This window comes from Stomoxys calcitrans, chromosome 2, assembly GCF_963082655.1.
Source record: "Stomoxys calcitrans chromosome 2, idStoCalc2.1, whole genome shotgun sequence".
Lineage (NCBI taxonomy): Eukaryota > Metazoa > Arthropoda > Insecta > Diptera > Muscidae > Stomoxys > Stomoxys calcitrans.
This window is the reverse complement of record NC_081553.1, coordinates 107,922,505-107,947,729: the sequence shown is the minus strand read 5'-3', so window position 1 is coordinate 107,947,729 and position 25,225 is coordinate 107,922,505. Positions and strand designations below refer to the sequence as shown.

General features: G+C 39.6%; 1 protein-coding gene across 1 annotated transcript in view; it reads right to left on the bottom strand.

The window, feature by feature from the left end:
• Positions 1-3,453: 3,453 nt before the first annotated feature.
• The window catches only part of LOC106084610 (uncharacterized), a 58,336-nt gene continuing 36,564 nt past the window's right edge, over positions 3,454-25,225 (bottom strand). The window contains exon 2 of the mRNA XM_013248430.2: positions 3,454-4,221. Coding sequence (XP_013103884.2) covers positions 3,454-4,221 — 768 coding nt within the window. The remainder of the gene's footprint in view (positions 4,222-25,225) is intronic.

The window sequence follows — 25,225 nt, the reverse complement described above, 5'->3', positions numbered from 1 at the left end:
ATCTGTTCAACACATACCCACTCCAAACTTATTTACCTTACCCTATGCCTATGATTTTACACGCTTTGTTTTGAAACAAATACATTGGCAGTTTTGCCCACATTTTATTACGGTAAACTTGAATGTAAAATTCCACTTTCGTGGCTCAAAACTGAGAAGAAAGAAAAATTCATTCATCCATGTTAGGCAAAGTCATGTGTCGTGTGTGTGTGTGTATGTCACACTTTGTGCATTCTGATGGTAAGTCCCATAAACTAAGGGTCATTAAGAGTAGTTAAGCTACTTGTGTTAACAAGTTTTTGATAAATGGCCCTTATTATGGGCCACAACAGCATGGAAAACGCTCATTGTGTGGTTGAGTTGAAAACGGTCTTCACGAGGGATTTGTAACAACAAAAACATCCACAACCATCAACAAAAAACACTCAAGCCCCAAAAACATGCAACAGGTTTTTAAGTGAAAAGATTTTGAGATAAATTTCAAGCGCCGGCACAGTCGGTGAATTAGCATTGATTGAAAAAATTTTATGATCGGCCTCATACTGTGACTGGGAATATATTAAGATCGGAATTTGATATTATTATGGATTGTCTGAAATTTCCCAATTTCATATCATTTAGAGCGGCACAACCATCTCTATTGACTTGAGTTATATATGGATCACAGCAGGGAAGTCTTTAAAGCTGGCTGAATATCTAAAATTTGGCGACTAAGGAGCGGCTTCCATTCTGCATTTGAATAAAACGAAATTCGAGATGACTTCCAATATTGGCTTTTATGTAACGGCTTATAAACGTTTTTAGATCATACTGATGATTTTATGAGCCACTGAGGTGGTTGATTTTGTGAATTTTTGAACTTGTTTATGACGTCCCATCTGTAAGTTGGAAATATACTAAACAAGTAAGAGAGTGCAAAGTTCGGCTAGGCCGAATCTTTTATACCCTCCACCATGGATCGCATTTCTCGAGTTCTATGCGCGGTATCTCTTTTTAGGCAAACAAAGAATATTGAATAAGAACTGTTATGCTATGGGAGCTATATCAAATTATAGTCCGATTCGGACCATAAATGAATGCTGAACATTGTAGAAGTCATTGTGTAATATTTCAGGTCATTCGGATGAGAATTGCGCCTTGTAGAGCTCAAGAAGCAAAATCGGGAGATAGGTTTATATGGGAGCTGTATCAAGCTATTGATCGATTCAGACCATATCGAACCCGTCTGGTGAAGGTCATTAGAGAAGCCGTTGTACAAAATTTCTGCCAAATCGGATGAAAATTGCGCCCTCCAGAGGCTCAAGAAGTCAAGATTCCAGATCGTTTTATAAGGCAGCTATATCAGGTTTGCCCCATACTTAGCACAGTTATTGAAAGTCATAACAAACCACCTCATGCAAAATTTCAGCCAAATCGGATGAAAATTGCGCCCTCTAGAGGCTCAAGAAGTCAAGATCCAAGATCGGTTCATATGACAGCTATACCAGATTATGAACCGATTTGAATCTTACTTAGCACAGTTATTGAAAGTCATAACAAACCACCTCATGCAACATTTCAGCCAAATCGGATGAAAATTGCGCCCTCTAGAGGCTCAAAAAGTCAAGATCCCCGATCGGTTTATATGGCAGCTATATCAGGTTCTATACCGATTTGCCCCATACTTAGCACAGTTATTGAAAGTCATAACAAACCACCTCATGCAAAATTTCAGCCAAATCGGATGAAAATTGCGCCTTCTAGAGGCTCAAGAAGTCAAGATCCACGATCGGTTTATATGACAGCTATACCAAATTATGAACCGAATTTAATCATACCAAACACAGGCGTTGGAAGTGATATCGAAACTTCACGTGCAAAATTTCAGTCAAATCGGTTAAGAATTGCTCCCTCTAGAGGCTAAAGAAGTCAAGACCCAAGATCGGTTTATATGACAGCTATACCTGATTATGAACCGATTTGAATCTTACTTGGCACAGTAGCTGGAAGTTGTAACAAAACTTGTCATGCAAAATTTCAGCCAAATTGGATGAGAATTGCGCCCTCCAGCGGCTCAAGAAGTCAAGATCCAAGATCGGTTTATATGACAGCTATACCAGATTATGAACCGATTTCAATCATACCTAACACAGGTGTTGGAAGTAATATCGAAAGTTCACGTGCAAAATTTCAGTCAAATCTGATAGGAATTACGCCCTCTAAAGGCTCAAGAAGTCAAGACCCAAGATCGGTTTATATGGCAGCTATATCAAAACATGTACTGATATGGTCCTTTGGCAATCCCCATCGACCTACATCAATATTGAGTATCTGTATAGAATTTCAAACGGCTAGCCTTACGCGTTCGAGCTCTGTCTTGATTTCGACAGAGGGACGAATGGACGGACATACGTGGCTAGGTCGATTCAGAACGACGAGTCGATCAAGAATATATGTACTTTATGAGGTCTTAGACGAATATTTCGAGGTGTTACAAACGGCATGACTAGATAAGTATACCCCCCTCCTATGGTGCTGGGTATGAAAATTATGGTTTTGGTACGGTTTATGGGCCGGCGTCGTCATTGGGTTGTACTTCTTCAGTGATTATCAAGACCGCTACGTTACCGTTCAATGTCAACAGAATATTTTTGGCCCCAATTGGATGATATGGACCTAGAAGGCATGTGTTGCCAAACAGGACTTCGCCACAAGCCACACAGCGAATGTCACAATCAATTTATTGAAAGCGAAGTTTGGAGAAAGTGTTATCTCGCGAAATGATCGTGTCGATTGGCCACATCGGTCGTGCGATTTGATGCCGTTAGACCATTTCCTCTGGCGCTACGTCAAGTTAATGGTCTATGCCAACAAGCCAGTGACGATTGATGAACTTCGTACAATATCGAAAGCGAAATTGCAGCAGTATCGGTCGTTTTATGCTTGAAAACTGTATGGACTTGGTGGCAATGCCCGTGGTGGCTATGCAAAAAAAATCGAGTTTCATACATAACGGCGTTGAACGTACTTTCACAGAAATAAAGAATTTCATTGACATCCACAACTGTTCATGTCTTATTAAAAGAAAAAAAAAACTTGCGGCGGTCGTATTGAAAAACCCGATATTTCTTAGTTTGCTTATTGGGATCAAATAGGGATCATGTGAGTGGCAAAAAGAACCTAAAGTACCTAAAGTAAGTAAAAGTTAGAAGTAATTAAAAATTGTCATTACAAAATTGCAAATTTGTCCATGAACATTCCATTAAAGAACAGGGTCAAACTTCTTACATATCAATGAGTGCTGTCCGATTCATGTTTAGCTCAATGATAAGGGTCCTCCATTGTTGATCCTCCTTTATTGATATTTTTCGTAGTGTATTTTCTAAAACGAATTTATTTACATTGTACATAATAATTTAATACTTAATAAATTACTAAGCGATGGCATATGCCTTAATACTACAATAACAAATGCTAATGCCTTATCTTAGGAGGCAAATATCCGTTGTTCGTTGGTGCAGGTGGTGCAATAAGATCACTGTCTGATGCCTGAGGTATGACGGGTCCCAAGAGACCCTCATTTATAGAGGCAAAATCCAATACGGGAGCAATGCCTTCATTCGAGTAGCGTGAAGTGCCACCCAAATTATCATACTCTTGCTGAATGATTTGCTGAGCACGCACAGCATCTTCTGGCGTACGATATTTGACAAAGTGTACCTCGGGCTTCTCAGACAGGCCTTGCTGAGCTGTTTGCAATTTGTTGGCCAATTCGGAGACATCGGTCTGCTTGCTGAGCACATAAATGGCTGTCTTAGATTCGGCCGATTGTTTGGCCAACTGCAAGGCTGCATTGGTGAGAGCATTGTTTTCCGGTGTCCGTATGAATACAATGCGCAGATTTTTACGCATAGCTGCTGCTGCACGTTCGGCTCCCTCAATGTCCATAAAGGCATCTTCGGGTGCTGTATACGAGTAGAACTCTTTGTTGAACTCTGATTGGGGCGCTAGGGATTGGTACTGTTGGTCTCCGTTAACTGCATCGGCAGGGAATCCACCAAGTCCAGTGTTAGTCCCAGAGGCAACTCCCTGGTTGGAGTGGGTGGGAGCTGGTGTGGGTGCTGGGGTGGCATTGGAGTTTCCACGGTGTTTAAATCGATTTCCAAATCCATTAAGCGGTCTACCCGTTGGGTAATTGTATCCCAGTTTTTCAGCATGGGCCAGAGCGAAGCAGACAAGGATCTGCAGACAAAGAGAGACAGATAAAGGAGTTATTGGTGTATTCATACAAAGCCATTTTGAAGCCATTAGTAGTACACTTTTATATCGTAAAAGACTTATTCACCAAACTTAATGAAGCCATAAAATTGGTTTATTTGACAGTTCTACAAAGGAAATCTGTCAAGTAAACCAATTTCAAATCTGCTTAAAGTTTTGTGAATATCGGTATTAACTTTTTTAAAGGGTTATAAAATTCTTGCTATCCTAATTATCATTACTAATGAAGAATAGCCTTTGTATTTTTATTTGAAAGCACTAAAGATCTTTAGATAAAATACCATAACCAACTCACTTAATTTTATAGCAGAGTATAAGTCCGGAAAAAGATTTAAAAGCAGTGATCGAGACGGTTAATCAGATAAGCCGTTTTTATGAGCATCACAAAGAGATGCTTAAAACATCCAATTTAAAAATTAAGCAAAACACATATTGAAATTAACAAAAAGTGTTAATGGTAGTATCTTTAACTAAAGGCCTGCACAACGTGAATTTTATGAATTGTAATTTTCTTTAAGCTGTTGCACATTTCTATGGTCGAGTATGCAATTGAGCCGTTTGGGGGTTGCTCAACTGGACTTTAAATCGAATGGAAATATGGAAGCTTTCTTCAAAAAAAAAAAAAAATAGCTTACATAAGTGGGCACAATAGAAATATTTCGAAAAAAATATACTTATAACAAGTAAAAAGGCGTTAAGTTCGGCCGGGCCGAAATTTGGATACCCACCACCTCGGGTATATATGTAAACCACCTTTCATCAAAATCCGGTGAAAAATGCATACCTTATGTCCCATATAACCCATATCGAAATATGATCCTGTTTGGACCAAATACTAATAAGTACAAGTCATTGTTCAATTGTGTATAACAAAATATTGGCCATTTTAGTGGCTATATCTAAAAATAAACCGATCTGAACCATATACAACATTGGTATCGAAAAACCTAACATAAGTCAATGTGTCAAATTTCAGTTGAATCGGATTATAAATGCGTAATTTTTTGGGGCCAAGACTTTAAATCGAGACATAAGTCTATATGACAGCTATATGCAAATCTTGATCGATCTAGACCAAATTGCACAAATATGTGGAGGGGCTTAACTTAATTCTCTGTCCCAAATTTCGCAACATCGGACAATAAATGCGCCTTGTATGGGCTCAAAACATTAAATCGAGAGATTGGTCTATATGGCAGCTATATCCAAATTTGGACCGATCTGAGTGAAATTAAAGAAGGATGTCGAAGGGCCTTACGCAACTCACTGTCCTCAATTTCACTAAAATCGGATAGTAAATGTGGCTTTATTTGGCCAAAGACCCTAAGTCGGAGGATCGGTTCATATGGCAGCTATATTCAAATCTGATCCGATCTGGGCCAAAATGACTAAGCATGTCGAAGGGCCTAACAAAGCTCACTCTCAAGTTTCAGCAAAATCGGATAATGAATGTGGCTTTTATGGGCCTTAGACCCTAAATCGGCGGATCGGTTTATATGGCAGTTATATCCAAATCTGGACTGATCTGAGCCAAATTTAGGAAGGATGTCGAAGGGCCTAACACAACTCATTGTTCCAAATTTCAGCAAAATCGGATAATGAATGTGGCTTTAATGGGCATAAGACCCTAAATCGGCGAATTGGTCTATATGGGGGCTATATCAAGATATAGTCCGATATAGCCCATGTTCGAACTTAACCTGCTTAGGGAAAAAAAAAGAAACTGTGCAAAGTTTAATCTCAATATATCTATTTTTGAAGTCTGTAGCGTAATTTCAACAGACAGACGGACGGACATGGCTATATCGTCTTAGATTTTTACGCTGATCAAGAATATATATACTTTATAGGGTCGGAAATGGATATTTCGATGTGTTGCAAACGGAATGACAAAATGAATATACCCCCATCCTTTGGTGGTGGGTATAAAAATGAATTTGTGTTTGTTTGTATTGTTGTTTGTTTGTGGGTTTGTAAATTTGTTTGTTTCGTATAGACTAAAAAACGGCTAAAGCGATTTCTTTAAAATTATCACTGATTGTGGGGAATGGTCCGGAAGGAGCAATAGGCTATGTTTAATTTTTTGATATCGGATGGGGGCGGGCCCTCCCCCTTGCCACAAAAGTACCACCCAAAAATAAAAAAAGACCGTTTGGGACAATATGGGACTTAAATGAAAGGTATTCAAGAGTAGAGTACGAATTCCATATTAAAAATTGGGTCCAAGTAATTGGGGGACCGCCCCAACCCAAAAACTCCCTAAATAGGTTTATTGGACGATAATGACAATATGGGGTTCGAATGGAAAGTATTTGGGGTTAGATTACAAATATGGTCAGGAAATAGGTATAGGCTATGTAATTTGTTGATATTGGAAGGGGGCGGACCATCCCCCGTTACCCCAAAAACGCCGCCCAAAATCAAAAGTGGACCGATAGGGACAATATAGGTATCAATTGAAAGATATTGCAAAAACTGCTCCAAACAGACACATGGGATTCAAATGAAAGGTATGCGGGAGTAGACTACGAATATGACATAAAATGAAGTTCAAGTAATAGATGGTTGCCCCATCTCCGATAAGCCTACCTCGATCATAGCTTGATAATACTCAAATGAAAGGCATTTGAGAGCAGATTACGAATATTACATTAATCTTTGTGTCCAAGTATCTACGTGATGCTTTACCTCCTAAAATCGCCTCAAATAAGTTATTTGACCTATTAAAACAATGGGTAATCAAGGGATTGATTTTTTTGAGTGTTTGTGGTGAAGTGGCATATGGGGTGTGGCACATAACGCCCTCCATCAAACGGCTGTATACCCCAATCATGACAATGTGGGTTTAAATTAATGGTATAAGGTTGTGAAATACGAATCTGATATCTTTATTCTGCTCATATATCTAGCGGACCACCTCACCCCAAAACAGTCGATAAATTATAATGACCTAACAGGACATTGTGTGATTTAATTAATGTGTGGGGGAACACAAATAAATGTAGGCCGCCAGAGCCCCGAAATTATGATGGGTCGGATATATAGAATAGTCTCCAGTGTGGGCGTGTTTCTCACTTTTTCTCCATAGCAGTCCACTAAACTACTGAGGCGTAAGTAAGTATTGGTCTAATCACGCTTCTGTAGAGCCACTGGACTATCCTCTTATTCAGGCCCCTTGCGAGCCTATGGCCCGTTTACATAGTACCCAACATCTGTGAGCCTTCTCATTACGCTCCTGAATGTGACAATTCCAATTAAGTTTCCTATCCAAGGTCACTCCTAAGTATTTGACCTTGTCAGATATCGAAATCGTCTTATTGAGGAAACCTGGTGCGTTAAATTTGCCCACCTTCGTCTTCCTCGTGAAAAGGCATATTTCAGTCTTCTCTGGGTTAACATTGAGACCTTTGGGTATAGCCCAGTCATATGCCATATGCAAGACCCTTTTTGCGCTTCTGCATAGCTCGTTCAGATCCTTACCTCTTAGAAGTATTATAACATCGTCTGCATAGCAGACGGCTTCAAATCCCTCCTCAGTCAGCATCCGTAATAGGTTATTTATGCAGGTCACCTATAGGAGTGGCGATAAAATGGAGAAAGTGGTACAGTTCTCCCTTATATCTATGCCATGGGACACACAATTTATCCACATATGGATTATCCAGTCTCTAAGCACAGGATTCACCCGGTACTGGTCTAAGGATTGGATCAGTGTGTCGGTCCGCACCTTGGTAAAAGCCCCCTCGATGTCAATGCATACCGCCAATGTGTACATTTTGGCAAGGAAGGATTTTTCTATTTTATGAAACAACCTCAAGCCGGTCAGTCTCCTACGACCTTCCCTCGACATGCTGTTTGTATTTGAGCAGTTCGCCGGATGTCCTACTCTTTATCATGGTCCCCACAATAAGTTCCATGGTTTTGAATAGAAAAGACGTAAGGCTAATAGGTCTGTATGCCTTTGGTGGCACATAGCATGCCTTGCCGAGCTTGAGTATAAAGACCACCTTTGCCTCCTGCTAGGCTTTCGGAGTATGTGCAAGTCCCAGGCACACTGTGTAAATATTGGCCAGGTGGGGCACCAGAGAGTATGCCTCTTTCTGTAGTAACACCGGAAATATTGAATTAGTTTCGGGTGACTTAGATTTGGCTGAAATTTTGCATGAAGTGTTTTGTTATGACTTCCAATCTGATCTATAACCTGATATAGCCCCCATATAAACCGACCTACCGGTTGAAATTTTTAATGCGGTGTTCTGTTACGACTTCCAATAACTGTGTCAAGTACGGTCCGGATGGGTCTATAACCTGATATAGCTCCCATATAAACCGATCTCCGGATTTAACTTCTTGAGCCTTTACAAGCCGCAATTTTTGGCCGATTTTGTATATGGTGATCTGTTACGACTTCCAACATCTGTGCCTTTTCGCAGATTGTGGATAGCCTCCCATCCACCGGATGAAACCTGAAAACATGCTATTTCAGTCTCCGACTAACCTTAGCCAAATGCATGCCTCGTATCATAACAGCTATAGTAAAGTTCGTCACCGTTTGGTGCTGTTGTGGAGCCTTTCCCGATACATCGCACTTACTGTAAGGCGGTAGTATCTGCCTTGTATTTTACAAATACATCGGACAGTGCATATACAGCACCTTCACTACAAACAGGCCAGGTGCAGATCTACTGATTATGGTCCTTTTTTCGTTTGCGTGGGTTGTCAACTGTAGATGAGTCCGTTTATGCTATTCTTTTGTTTCTTCGTGTAACTGCTATAATTTTTCGGGTGCGGATTACAGGCGTAGCGTCCCAACCGCATGGGTTATGTGAGATCGCATGTATCCCTTGATTGCATGTATCCGATTGCTTCAAGTGAAAAGCTTCAAGATCCGATGCCCGCCCCCAGCCACCCCTAACCTGGGTTTTGATTTTAGATCCATGGATTCTTTGGTGAATTTTCTTTATGTAAATTACGTTTTTGCTATATTTTTATACCCACCACCGTAGGATAGGTGGTGGGTCACTCCGTTTGCAACACATCGAAATATCAATTTCCAACCCTACAAAGTATATCTATTTCGTCGTAAAATTCTAAGACGATTTAACGATGCCCGTGTGTCTGTCCGTCTGTCTGTTGTACTCACTCTAGAGTCTTAAAAAATTAAAATATTGAGCTGAAATATGGCACAGATACGTGTTTTTGACACATGCTTCTTAAGTTCTTAAACGGGCCAAATCGGACCATATTTGGATATAGCTGCTATATGGACCGATTTTCCGATATAGGGTCCAATGCGCATAAAAACTTTATTTTTTGTTCGATTTTGCTGAAATTGAAAACAGTGAGTAGTTTAAGGCTTCCCGACAACTGACCCAAATATAGCTTAGATCGGGCTATATTTAGATATAGCTACCATATAGACCGATCTCCCGATAAAGGGTCTGAAGACCATAAAAGCATTATTTATTACCCGATTTCCCTGAAATTTACAACAGAGAGTTATTTTAAGCCTCCCGACATCTGACTTAAGTATGGTTCAGATCGGACTATATTTAGACATAGCTGCCATATAGACCGATCTCCCGATAAAGGGTCTGAAGGCCATAAAAGCTTAATTTATTAACCGATTTCGCTTAGATTTGCAACAGTGGGTTATTATTAGCCTCTTGACAACTGACCCAGATATGGATTAGATTGGTCCATAATTAGATACAGCTGTCATATTTGCCGATAAAGGGCCTGAAGCCCATTAAAGCTTTATTTTTTAACCGATTTCGCAGAAATTTATAACAGAGAGTTATTTTAAGCCTCCCGATATCTGACTTAAGTATGATTCAGATCGGACTATATTTAGACATAGCTGCCATATAGACCGATCTCCCGATAAAGGGTCTGAAGACCATAAAAGCTTTATTTATTACCCGATTTTGCTGAAATTTGAAACAGTGGGTTATTTTAAGCCTCCCGATATCTGACTTAAATAGATGGGTCCATATTTGCATATAGCTGCCAAATAGACCGATCTCCCGATAATGGGTCTGAAGGCCATAAAAGCTTTATCTTTCATCCGATTTTGCTGAAATTTGGAATAGTGCGCAGTTTTAAGCCTCCCTACATCCGACCTGAATATGGTACAGATCGGACTTTTTTTAGACACAGGTGTCATATAGACCGATCTGCCGATAAAAGGTCGGAAGCCCATAAAATCTTTATTTATTACTCGATTTCGCTGAAATTTTAAACAGTGAGTTATTTTTAGCCTCCTGATACCCGACCCAAATATGGATCATATGTAGATATAGCTGCCATATAGACCGATCTGCCGATAAGGGGATTGAAGCCCATAAAAGCTTTATTTATTACCAGATTTCGCTATAATTTGAAACAGTGAGTTTTTCTGAGCTTCACGATATCCGACCTTTGTATGGTTCAGATCAGTTCGTAATTGGATATATATGCTAAAAAGATCAATATTTTGTTCTACAAAATTGAATGGTGACATATGTATTATACCACTCAATGTCCGTGCCGAATTTGGGTGCATAAGTTATCCAATTTTCACCGGATTGTGAGACGAAAGGGGATTTACATATTTATCCGAGGTGGTGGGTATCCAAAGTTCAGCCCGGCCGAACTTAATGCCTTTTTACTTGTTTTATTTTTGCTCTATCATTTTTTTTATCATCCATACAAATCAACCCGCCCTAATGTACTTACTATGTCAAGTACATTTGGCCACTACAAAGCCGCTTTCGACAGCCTTACGCGTTCAAAGGTATTTCAAGCAATATCTTAAATCGGTATGCCTGCAGAATTGGTATGACTTTGTAGGACGACACTAGAAGGCACACAATCCTCACTTAAAATAGGAAAGAACCTCTTCGAATCACGGAATATGAAAGATGCAAAAGGAAGGGTTGCATCTAGTTTTGTGATATTGGTTTTATACTGCACCCTGGCGGACAGACAGTCATATATACGTCGCTCAATCATTTTCAATTCACAAATTTGTATGCTATATGCGTCTAACTTAATAAAAGAAATAAAAACCTCGAAGAAATCAATATGTGCCACATTTTGTTTATCCTCAACTTATGAATAATAATTGAAGTCTAATCGTCTTATAGAAACATATGATTAAAGTTTTTGTTTAATTTAGATTGAGTTCTTCTTCACTGTATTAGCCGTCTTCAATCGGCTCATATCACATTAGTCCAGAAATTATCCTCCGCAAGTTCTTCACTGGGTTAATATTGTGTAGGAGTTTTCACTGAATGCACATAAATAATTTCAATTAGGTGTGTAGAGTCCACTAACTCTCACTTTTGCACTTTTTGAGTTCTTGTATAGAATTTTTCAGTTCATGCTAAGGGAATATTTCACATTGATCATTGTTTATTTCAATTTCAGTTAATTTTATCTTTGTTTTATCATTTTTTCAGTATTTTGTTTTTGTTAAATATTTGGTCACTTACGAGAAATCTACGCATTTCGTGTTTGGATCAATTTTAACGAATATTTACAAAAAAACGCTAACGGAAACCGATGTCGCGACGTTTAGTTAGTGTTTAAGCCCAACGACCGGTCACTCATGGTGTTTTATAGAGAAATTGTTTAATTTTTTCTGCTTTTTTTATTTCTTAGTTTCCACGGCACGGTGTATGCATAACGGCTTACCCTCTGAAATGATTGCAACACTGCAGAGCCAATAATATGACATTTTACAAAGCTGATTAATAACAGGCATGGAGACACCCATGTCGATGTGATACCCGTCGCCGAAAATGTCTATTTTGCAAAACATCAAACACTAAATGGCTGATACAAGAAATTTTAGCGCCAAGATATAAAAAAAAACCCAAACAAAGCATAGTTGTTTGGAAATTATGTAAAAACAAGTTAGATGCTTGACTGCCATTGGGTGGCGGTCCAAAGTATTGACAATTCAGTTTACTTTAAATGGCCACGCTTAAGTTGGCATGATGGGGATGCAATGGCAAAAATAAGAGAAGATAAACGTTAATGGGAAATTACAGTTTCTCAAAAACGAGTTCCGGTAAGTGTCAACTGGATTAAAAAAAAGGGAAAAATACGCATCAAAGAGAGCTTACTTAGGTATCTAAATTTTTATTTCACATTAGTTTTAGAATAAATTTCATTATTGGTTTTATCAAGTGCTACAGATTATTTTTGTTCAATTTCAATATAAAAGACTTATATGTAATAATTATAAATGTCTTAAAATACAATAAATTGTTGGGTCTTATATGAGCCTTAAAACCTTCCAGTGCAAACAAACGTTAATGTACGCAATTAGATATAAATCCGAGAAACATGCTTTTGGCGACTTGCAGGCTTATAGAAACAAACGTAAATTATGCAACATATATACGCAAATATTATATTATGAAGCGATAAAGAAACTACTAGCCTAGCCCGCCACAGATGTCGAGCGGTCTTATATAAAGACTGCTCTTAATTTCTTCCGTCTGTCCGTCCGTCTGTTGTAATCACTCTAGAGCCATTAAAAATTGAGATATTGAGCTGAAGTTTGGCACAGATACGTCTTTTTGTTGTACGCTGGTTAAGTTCTTAATTGGGCCGAACCGGACCATATTTGGATATAGCTGCTATATAGACCGATTTTCCGATAAAGGGTCTAATGCCCATAAATGCTTTATTTTTTTTTCTTATTTCGCTGAAATTTGAAACAGTGAGTAGCTTAAGGCTTCCCGACGTCTGACCCAAATATTGTTCAGATCGGACTAAATTTAGATAAAGCTGCCATATAGACCGATTTCCCGATGAAGGGTCTGAGCCCATAAAAGCTTTATTTGTTACTCGATTTCGCCGAAATTTGCAACAGTGTGTTATTTTAAGCCTCCCGACATTTGATCTTAATATGGTTCAGATTGGACTATATTTAGATATAGCAGCCATATAGACCGATCTCCTTATAAAAGGTCTGAAGGCCGTAAAAGCTTTATTTTGTATCCGATTTCGCTGAAATTTGGAGCAGTGAGTAGGTTAAGGCCTCCCACCATCCGATCTAAATATGATTCTGATCGGACTATGTTAGATATAGCTATCATATAAACCGATGTGCCGATAAAGGGTCTGAAGCCCATAAAAGCTTTATAAACTACCCGATTTCGCTGAAATTTAAAACCGTGGGTTATTTTAAGTCTCCCGACATCTGACTTTATTTAGATATATCAGCCATATAGACCGATCTCTGACCTTAATATGGTTCAGATTGGACTACATTTAGATATTCCATATAGACCGATTTTCCATAAAGGGTCTGAAGGCTATAAAAGCCTTATTTTTATCCGATTTCGCTTAAATTTGGAACAGTGAGTAGGTTAAGGCCTCCCAACATTGACCTAAATATGATTCTGATCGGACTATGTTTAGATATAGCTGCCATATAGGCCGATCTGCCGATAAAGGGTCTGAAGGCCATAAAAGCTTTATATATTACCCGATTTCGCTGAAAATTGAAACTGTGAGTTTTTCTGGTTCAGATCGGTTTATAATTGGATATATTTGCCAAAATGACCAATATTTTGGTCTACAAAATTGAATAGTGTCAAAGACATTAGACCACTTAATGTCCGTGTCGAATTTGGGTGCTTTATTTATACAATTTTCACCGGATTATGACGAAAGGGGGTTTTCATATACACCCAAAGTAGTGGGTATCCAAAGTTTGGCCCGGCCGAACATAATGCCTTTTTACTTGTTGATGTTCTTGATATTTAAAGTAGATTTGACCATGTCCGTCTGTCTGTCTATCTTTGAGTCGACAACACGATTACTTTCAAAGGAGTAAAGCTAGGTGCTTGAATTTTGCTCAATTATTTCCTTCAGTTGGTATTGTAAATGAGCCATATTGGTCTACGTCTTGATATAACTGCACTATTATCTTCTTAAGCTTGCTGAGGGCGCAATTTTTTATCCGATGACTGAAGTTTCGCAAGAGGTGTTTTGCTTTGACTTTAAATAACTGTGCCAAGTATGGTCCAAAGTGGTTCATATCCTGATATAGCTGCCGTATTAACCGTTTTAAGATTTTGACTTCTCTAGCCTCTAGAGAGCGCAATTTTAAACCGATTTGGATGAAATTTCGCATGAGGTGTTTTGTTTTGATTTCCAATAACTATGATAAGTATGGTCTAGATCGGTTTTTAACCAGCAATAAATGTCTTTTATTTCCGATCCGAACAGATCTTCTGATATGACTTCTTGACTCTATAGACGGCGGAATTATAATCAGATTTGCACGTAAAATTTAGCTATGGCTTCCAACAGCCGTGCCAAGTATAGCGCAAATAGGTTTATAGCCTGATATAGCTCACATAGAAACCGATCTATGACTTTTTGAGCCTCTAGAAAGCGCAATTATTTAGTTGAAATTTTAAACGTGGTACTAATTATGACATTGAACTGTCATTGAAATGAAAGGGGTGTGTTCCTTATTGGATACATATATCAATGAATTTGTGTTTGTTTGTATATTTGTTTGTTTGTGGGTTTGTAAATTTGTTTGCTCCGTATAGACTCAAAAACGGCTGAACCGATTCCTATGAAATTTTTACAGATTGTGTAGGTTGTTCTGGAAGGAGCAATAGGCTATATAACCCCAAAACCCCCTAAAATAGGTTTGAATTTGAATTAATTTAAAAAAGACTGAATAATGACACTCCAATCGAGTAGCACTAACATTTAAATTAGCTCCATCTACTGGCAGATTTCAATTGAATTTACTTGATTCAACTGACAGTAGATGGCGCTAATTTAGAGAAGCCAACATATTTTTTGTTCAAAAGTTTAACATGGTTTAATAGTAAGAACTATCTAAAGATATGATCCGATATTGACGTCGATCAAGAATACATAAATCGGATTAAACGTAACAACTTAATTAGTATGTATGTATGTCACTTGTACTATATAGGTGTGAAAAATAAATAGTCAATTTAAACATAAAGGAGCGAGAGCGGAGTGAAAAAAAAAGACCGAACGGAGCGGTTAAATTTGTGGTTGTGATCCGGTGGACGACGCTTCAAAACTTAATTTACTGTTCAATACTCAGTTGGATCCAAAGGATGGCTTGTTTGTGCATAACAGCCGCATTGTGGACGACACCACCTGATACACTGACTATAATGCTACACCTAATGTCTCTGGACGTTGTGTCTAGACGGTTTTGGGTTTGGGGTGACACAATTTTTTATATGATATTCGTACTCTACCCCTGGAATACCTTTCATTTGAGTCCCATATTGTCCCGATCGGTCCACTTCGATTTTAGGCAGAACTTTTGGAGCGGTTTAGGGCTTGGGCGGCCCCCTAGATACTTGTACCTAATTTTTAATATGATGTTCGTACTCTATTCGCGAATACCATTTATTTGAGCCACATATGCCCCCGAGCGGTCCAATTTTGTTTTTAGGCGATGCTGTTGGCGTAAGGTACTTTTAATTATTTCGAAAATTTCTAACTCCATGTTTCGAACCACACCAAAATGTTAACGAATACTGAACGAATGGTGCAAATTATCTCTTATTTTCGGTTATAAAAGCGAATGGTAGCAATCGGTCTTCTGGTTCACACTCGACGTTTTTACTTAATACCATACCACCTCACGCATTTTGTGAGCACTTGGATCTCCGTCCGCAGAACTTTAATATGGTGAGGCAGTCGGGAATTGATACATTAGCTTTGATCCATCTGTGTAACATCAACTACCAAATAGCAAATCAGAGTTCAGATAGTCCAAGAACGTGCAACTGCCAGTAGTGTCTTGCATTCGATATCAAAAATCGCCTTAGGTATCCTATCTAAAACCCCTTCCAATCCATCCAGGTTTCCTATCGACGTCTCTCCTCGTCTGTTCGTGTATTCTAAATATCTTTTCTGCCATCGCCTTAAGTTCCATAGTAGCAGTGAAAAACACACTCGGAGGTCACCGTAGCGCGGAGGTTAGCATGTCCGTCCATGACGCTAAACGCCTGGGTTCGCCTCTTGGTGAGAACATCATGAAAATTTTCAGTGGTGGTTATCCCCTCCCTATGTAGGCGACATTTGGGAGGTACTGTACCTTTTGGTATGGCAGCCATGCAGCACACCGATTGGACTCGGCTATTGGAATCGGTCCCTAATCATTGAGCTTAAACTTGAATCGGACAACACTCACTGATATGTGAGAAGTTTGCCCCTATTCCTTAGTGGAATGTCCATGGGCAAATTTGCATTTGCAGTAAAAATTTTAAAGTCCCAATTCGCAAAAAAAAAGCATTTTTGGGTCGCTGTGAAGCACCTTGCGGACCGAATTACTTCAAAATTGACGCAGGAAAACCTAGGAGTTATTTTTGAGAAGCCATCCTCAACGTGTGACTGTTAGGTGCGGTTTATAGTCCGGCGGGGTCATTGGACTATACTTCCTTATAGACTCAGAAACGGCTGAACCGATTTTCTTGAAATTTTCACTGATGGTGCATAATGATCCCGTGGTGAAAATAGGGTACTAAATTTTTTGATATCTGAAGGGGGGCGGACCCTCTCCCTTACCCTAATTTTCAGAAACGCAGGATCTCGGAGATGGGTGATGTGATTTAAGCGAAATTTTGTGTGCTCTCTTATAGTAACCTAAAAATAAAAATTTTGTATCCAAATTTCGGATGGGGTACCTAGGGGGGCCGCCCCACCCTTAATCCTACCAAACATATATTTAGACCAATCACGACAATATGGGACTCAAATGAAAGGTATTTAGGATAAGAAATAGTATCTGATATCCAATTGTCGGACCAAGTGTTAGGGGGACCACCCCAACCCCAAAACACCCCTAAATCGGACATATTTACCAACCATGGCAATATGGGACTCATATGAAAGGAATTTGTGAGTAGAATACGAATCTGATATCCAAATGTGGGACCACGTTTCTGGGGTTCACCCCTTCCCCAAAACACTCCCCAAACAGGACTTATTTAGTGACCATGGGAATATGTGGCTTAAATAAAAGGTATTTGAATGCAGAATACGAATCTGATATCCAAATATGGGACGAAGTGTTTGGAGGATCGCACATCCCCGAGAACATACCCCAAATAAGACAAATTTACGACCATAGCAAAATGGGGCTCAAATGAAAGGTCTTTGGAAGTAAACCACGAATGTGATATCAGTATTTGGGTCCAGTGTCCATAAAAGTGTCCATGGGGCCACATCACTCCCATAACACCACCCAAATAGTAAGTATTTGCTGACTTTTACAATATGAGGCTCAAATAAGAGGGTTTTTAGAGTGGAACACGAACCCGATATATATTTCCAGGCCAACTCACTGAGTGGCCGCCCATTCCCCAAAACACCCCCTAAGCCGGTCATGTTTGCCGACTATGGAAAAATGGAGCTCAAATGAGGGGTATTTGGGTATTTGTTTCGACCACGCCAATATGTGGCTCAAATGAAAGGTATTTGAGATTAGAAAACGAATTACATATTAATACACATATTTGCGCAAATTTACATATAAATATTTGCATTTGCATTCCAATATCAAAGACCATACAAATTAAATTTTAAATCAATTTTATAAGAAACGTTTGCTATCATTATATTCGCCAGTGTAAGTTTGCGAATCCATTAAATTCCTAAATGCATATTTTTTCCTCCCAAACACACTTGAATGCTAGACTTATAAATGATGGAGATTAAAAGTTATTATAGCCCGTATCATTTCCCAAGGCATTGGGATGTAACCACAAAGAAAAAACGGCTGCTGTTACCAAAACCTTTTTGGAAATATCCCTCTAAATACCCATTATTAGCGTATATTTGGATACTAAAGACAATGGCACAAAACACATACTAACACACACACTCACACTCACCCAGAGAGGAACATTTACCACATACCCAGCCATGATTGAAACCACATGCAATGTTGACTATCTAACTGTCTGTCTGTGTGCTACCAGCCACAACAAACTGTAACCAAACATTTTCAATTTTCAAATTCAAATTTTATGTAACCGTCACTCACTGCGGCGACAAGTCGAAAAGGCCAAGTGTGTTTGTGGGGTTGTTTACATATCTCTTTTTGTAATAGGGGCTCAACTGCCACAGCCGCTCAAAAGACAGCCAAAGAAAATATCATGGCTTACACACGTTTTACATTTTGATTAAGCCAAGTCAATAATTAATTGGTAAAAACAACCATAGCGACAAAAGCGGTGTTGCCTTCGACAAATGGCACAGATTTGATGTACCCCTATTGAAAACCACATGTGGTCCAAATGCTTTATCATAGAAATGTTTTGAGTTAAAGGCAATTCAACCTCAATGATGATGATGATGACCCATTGTCAATGTATGCCGTCTTTTTGTCTGCTTATGAACACTTAAGCCCATCCCGTTTGGGGAATTCTTTATAAAATCAATTCAATTTTTGTAAAAATTAATGTGGGCTAATTAGTGAATGTGGGACAACTTTTTATTTAAACTTGTACAAGGTCAAGGCCTAGGAGAGTGAAAATGGTTTTTTTTTTGTAAAAAAAAGAGGTTGGCTTATGTAGATAAAAAAAACCAAGTGACATTTTAATGCATTTCTCATCTATTATTATAAAATTGGAATGAACCTGTATTAGCATTACGCAGGTGATGGGGCAAATATCATTGGACGGACGGGCAGACGGACGGACGGACGGACGGACAGACGGACGGACGGACGGACAGACGGACGGACGGACGGACAGACGGACGAACGGACGAACGGACGGACAGACGGACGGGCAGACGGACGGACGGACGGACGGACAGACGGACGGACAGACGGACGGACGGACGGACAGACGGACGGACGGACGGACGGACGGACAGACGGACGGACGGACGGACAGACGGACGGACGAACGGACGAACGGACGGACAGACGGACGGACAGACGGACGGACGGACGGACGGACAGACGGACATGGCTAGATCGACATATGGGGTTTCAGACGAATATTTCGAGTAGTTACAAACGGAATGACGAAATTAGTATACCCCCCATCCCATGGTGGAGGGTATAAAAACCATCCAACCAGCCAACATATGTGCTTTGCTTCGGATGGTGGTGTTTTTATTTTCTTTGTTCGGCTCGTGCTGCTTTTTCTCGTTCGCATTAATGCAGCTCTGGGGTTTTTCTTTGTCACTCTCTCTAAAGAAATTTCGGCATAAAAAATATGAATTTCGTATTCTGAATTTCTTAATTTAATTAATTGAGACACCTATTACTGTGCAGCAGTACTTATTGATTTATTTCATCATAAAGAATATGATGTCGGTAGGTTAGAGGATGCATGCAAGACTACCAAACATGAAATCATGAGTTCAATACTCTGCGGCACCAAAATTATTAACATTTTTAAGGGTAATTATAGAGAGAGAGAGAGAGACAAAGAAAAACCCGAGAGCTGCAATAAAACGAACGAGAAAAAGCAGCACGAGCCGAACAAAAAAAATAAAAACACCACCACCCGAAGCAAAGCACAGGTTGGGGCTGGTGGGATGGTTTTTATACCCTCCACCATAGGATGGGGGGTAAACTAATTTCGTCATTCCGTTTATAACTAATCGAAATATTCGTCTGAGACCCCATATGTCGATCTAGCCATGTCCGTCCGTCCGTCCGCCCGTCCGTCTGTCTGTCGAAAGCACGCTAACTTCCGAAGGAATAAAAAGCTAGCCGCTTGAAATTTTGCACAAATACTTCTTTTTGATGTAGGTCGGTTGGTATTGTAAATGGGCCATATCGGTCCATGTTTTGATATAGCTGTCATATAAATCGATCTTGGGACTTGACTTCTTGAGCCTCTAGGTGGCGCTATTCTTATCCGATTTTATTGAAATTTTGCACGTAGTATTTCGGTATCACTTCCAACAACTGCGCTAAGTATGGTTTACATCGGTCCATGTTTTGATATAGCTCCCATATAAACCGATCTTGGGTCTTGACTTCTTGAGCTTCTAGAGGGCGCAATTCTCGTCCGATTTTATTGAAATTTTGCACCTAGTGTTTTGGTGGCACTTCCAACATCAACGTTGAGTGTGGTTTAAATCGGTCAATGTTTTGATATAGCTGCCATATAAACCGATCTTGGGTCTTGACATCTTGAGCCTCTAGAGCCTCTTTTGCACGTAATGTTTTGGTATGACTTCCAACAACTGTGCTAAGTATGATTCAAATCGATTCATAATCTGGTATAGCTGTCATATAAACCGATCTTGGAGCTTGACTTTTTGAGCCAGGTATGTTGAGGTATGTTGTAATGGCTTTCAATAACTGTGCTAAGTATGGCGTAACTCGGTATAGAACCTGATATAGCTGCCATATAAACCGATCTGGGATCTTGACTTCTTGAACCTCTAGAGAGCGCAATTCTCATCCGGCTTCTCTCATGACCTTCAAAATACGTTTCTAATATAGTCTGAATCGACCAATAGCTTGATACAGCTCCCATATAAACCTATCTCCCGATTTTGCTTCTTGAGCCCCTACAAGGCGCAATTCTTATCCGAATGAACTGAAATATTACACAATGACTTCTTGTTCAGCATTCATTTATGGTCCGAATAAGACTATAATTTGATATAGGTTCAATAGCATAACAGTTTTTATTCAATATTCTATGTTTGTCTAAAAAGAGATAACGCGCATAGAACTCGACAAATGCGATCCATGGTGGAGGGTATATAAGATTTGGCCCGGCCGAACTTACCACGCTTTTACTTGTTTGGCTTGATTATGAATATATTGTTGTTGTTGTTATATGATAGCTTGCAAAGAGTGCATTTCAACAACAACTTTGTACTTTGGATAGTTGAGAAAATTGACAATTTTAGTAGTTGTTTTTTTGACCAAAGTTGTTGTTTTTTAAATATTTTTTAATTGTGTATAAGAAAAGCGATAAAACGAGTCTTAGTCTGCGAGTAGGGTTACCTGTCGCGCAAAAAAATGTTAAAGCCTTTTATAGCAACGATTGAATTATCCACTAGTCGGTTGGTGATATGGGTCTGTTTCCAGAGCGAATGGACTACAAAATCTCAATGGTTTGAGTTTTAAAGGTCAAAATATCCCAAAAAAAGCTTGATAGAAATCTGAGAAAAAACTTCAATTCAAAATTTAAAGGCTTGATTCTCACCGTAGGTGTATGGTCTAGTGGACGTGTTTGTCAGTACAACCCCAAGAATGAGAAACGCGAAGGGCTCATTAAGATGTTTTTTCTTCCATACTAATCACCCCATCCTATTGCACATGCAAATTTGCCCATGAACATTCCATTAAGGAACAGGGGCAAACTTCTCACATATCAGTGTGTGCTATCCGATTCAAGTTTAATCTTAACGATAAGGGGCCTCCCTTTTATAGCCGATACCAAACATTGTGCCGCAGTGCGACACCTCTATGGGTAGAAGTTTTTACATGGCTGCCATACCATTTTTATACCCACCGCAGGAGAAGGGGTATATTCTTTTTGTCATTCCCTTTGCAACACATCGAAATATCCGTTTCCGACGCTATAAACTAAATAAATTCTGTATCGTAGTAAAAATCTTAGACGATCTAGCTATTTCCGTCCGTCCATCTGTCTGTTGAAATCACGGTCACAGTATTTAACCGGCAAGAGCGGGCTAAGTTCGGCCGGGCCGAATCTTATATTCCCTCCTCCATGGATCGCGTTTGTCGAGTTCTATGCGCGGTATCTCTTTTTAGGCAAACAAAGAATATTGAATAAGAACTGTTATGCTATTGGAGCTATATCAAGTTATAGTCTGATTCGGACCATAAATGAATGCTGAGCATTGTAGAAGTCATTGTGTAATATTTCTGTTCATTCGGATAAGAATTGAGCCGTGTAGGGGCTCAAGAAGCAAAATCGGCAGATCGGTTTATATGGGAGCTGTTTCAAGCTATTGATCGATTCAGACGATATTAGACACGTATGTTGAAGGTCATGGGAGAAGCCGCTGTACAAAATGTCTGCCAAATCGGACGAGAATTGCGCCCTCTAGAGGCTCAAGAAGTCAAGATCCCAGATGGGTTTATATGGCAGCTATATCTGGTTATATACCGATTTGCGCATTCTTTGCACAGCTATTGGAAGTCATAACAAAACACCTCCGTCTGTCTGTCGAAAGCTAACTTTCGAAGGAGTAAAGCTAGCCGCTTGAAATTTTACATAAATACTTTTAATTAGTGTAGGTCGGTTGGGATGGTAAATGGGCCAAATCGGTCCATGTTTTGATATAGCTGCCATATAAACCAATCTTGGATCTTGACTTCTTGAGCCTCTAGAGGGCGCAATTCTTGTCCGATTTGTCTGAAATTTTGCACGTAGTGTTTCGGTATCACTTCCAACAACTGTGTTAAGTATGATCTGGTATAGCTGTCATATAAACCTATCTTGAATCTTGACTTCTTGAGTCACTAGAGGTCTAAAAGTTTGCATGAGGTGTTTTGTTATGATTTTCTACAACGGTGTTAAGTATGGTTTAAATCGGTCCATTACCTGATATATCTGTCATAGAAACCGACCTGGGGTCTTGACTTCTTCAGCCTCTGGAGTGCGCAATTTTTATCCGATTTGGCGGAAATTTTGTACAACGACTTTCCCCATGACCTTCAATATACGTTTCAATTATGGTCTGAATCGGTCTATAGCCTGACACAGTTCTCATATAAACCGATCCACTTATTTTACTTTTTGTTTGTAATTAAGGTGGAGATCGCATTTGTTTATCAATCATCGAGAAAATTTGCAGATATAACGTTGTAAGACTAAAAACAAACGTTATCAATTTTGTGAAAAATGAGTTCAGATTTAGATATAGCCCCTATTTACTCTTAAAATAGCATAGTTACAATAATTTTGGATAGATATGCATGAGATCGGTCTAATCCCCCATATAGACCGATCTGCCGATTTAACGTCTTAGGCCCATAAAAGTCACAATTATTATCCGATTTTGCTGAAATTTACGACAGTGAGTTGTGTAAGTCCACTCGATATCCTTTTTTCAATTTGGACCAGATCGATTTAGATTTGGATATAGCTGCCATATAGACCGATTTCTCGGTTGAAGGTCTTGGGGCCATAAAGGGCGCAATTATTGTCCGATTTCGCGGAAATTAGGGACAGTGAGTTGTGTTAGGCCCATCGACATCCTTCTTTAATTTGGCCCAGATCGGTCTAGATTTGTATATAGCTGCAATATAAACCGATTTCTCGATTTAAAGTCATGGACCCATAAAAGGCGCATTTATTAACCGTTTTCGCCGCAATTTGCGACAATGAGTGGCGTTCGTCCCTTCGACATACTTTTTCAATTTGGTTCAGGTAGGTCCAAATTTGAAAAAGGTCATGGGACCTTAAAAGGCGCATTTATCGTCCGATTTTGTCCGTGAGTTGTGTTCAGCGCTGTGACATCTTTTTTAATACCCACCACCATAGGATGGGGGTATACTAATCTAATCATTCCGTTTGTAAACCTCGAAATATTCGTCTATGATCCCATAAAATATACATATTCTTGATCGTCTCGAAGTTCTGAATCGATCTAGACATGTCCGTCCGTCTATCGAAATCACGAAAACGGTCGAACGCGTAAGGCTAGCTGTTTGTACAGATACTTAATATTTAGATATAGCTCCCATATAAACTGATCTCCCGAATGGACTTCTTGAGCCCTTAGGTTAGGTTGGGTTTGTTTTAAATGGTAGTCTGTCATCAGACTCACTTTGACGTTTTCGTCCATAGTGATACCACAGGAACAGAAGGAGGAAGATGCCTTCTAGTTCCTACCGTTGAACCATCAAGATCGCTTTAAAAAGTCCAATAACTTGCGAATGTTCACATCCGCTAAATCAGACAGGTTCTCAAAGAAATGAAAACCTACAGTCGAACTCCTTCTAATTGCTAGTCTCTTCTTCTTCGATGTCCTCACAGCTTCTGCAAAAGTCGTTGCTGGCAACCTTCAGTCTGTCAGCATGATTTCTGATTAAACAGTGACCAGTCATGACGGACTTTTTATTAAAAAGCGGCTCAGGTAGGGTGTATTCCACACTGCCTGGATCATCGGATATTGTATCAAAGATAACACAGTATCCGTAGCCGCGACATGACCAATGAGAAAGCTCCCTTAACCTCACGGCAGTGATCGCTGCAATTTGGGTAGCCACAATGTCCAGAGGCTAAGATGTAGCATTAAATTCAGTCCATCAGATGGTGTCGTCCTTTGTGCGGCTGTGATGCACAAACAAACCATCCTTTGGTTGCGGTTAAGTATTGAGCAGTAGTTGGACTTTTGAAGACCCGTCCACCAGACCACAACACCATAAAGCATTATAGGTCTGACAACTGCTGTATATACCCAATGCATGACGAGCGGTCTAAACCCCCAACTTTTGCCAATGGCTCTCTTGCAGGTGTATTGGGCAAGAGTGGCCTCTCTTAGCCTTTCCAAAATGTTGGATTTGAAGTTCAATTTCCTGTCCAGCAAAACACCTAGGTATTCGTCGTTTTAAGTAAATGGAACATTCTTTCCACCCAAGGAGACAGGTTCCATTGTAGGCAACTTGTATCACCTGCTGAAAAGAACTACTTCTGTCTTGCATTGGATTTATACCTAGAACACTTTCGGTAGCCCACTTTGTTGTCCTCTTCAGCAAAGGAAATCAGCCGAAGAAAAACCCTGGATGAACGGGGAGATTCGCAATATTGGGAAAGAGGTCCGCAGATTTTTAACAGAGCACATCGTAAAAAAGCGGAAGTTTATTAGGATGAGTATTACACACGGCTCAAGGAATACAATAAGATTACCAGTGCGGCAAAACGTGCCTCCTGGAATATTTTCTACGAACAGGTCCATAGCGTTAATGACGCCGCCAAGATAGAAAAGCTTCTTTCCAACA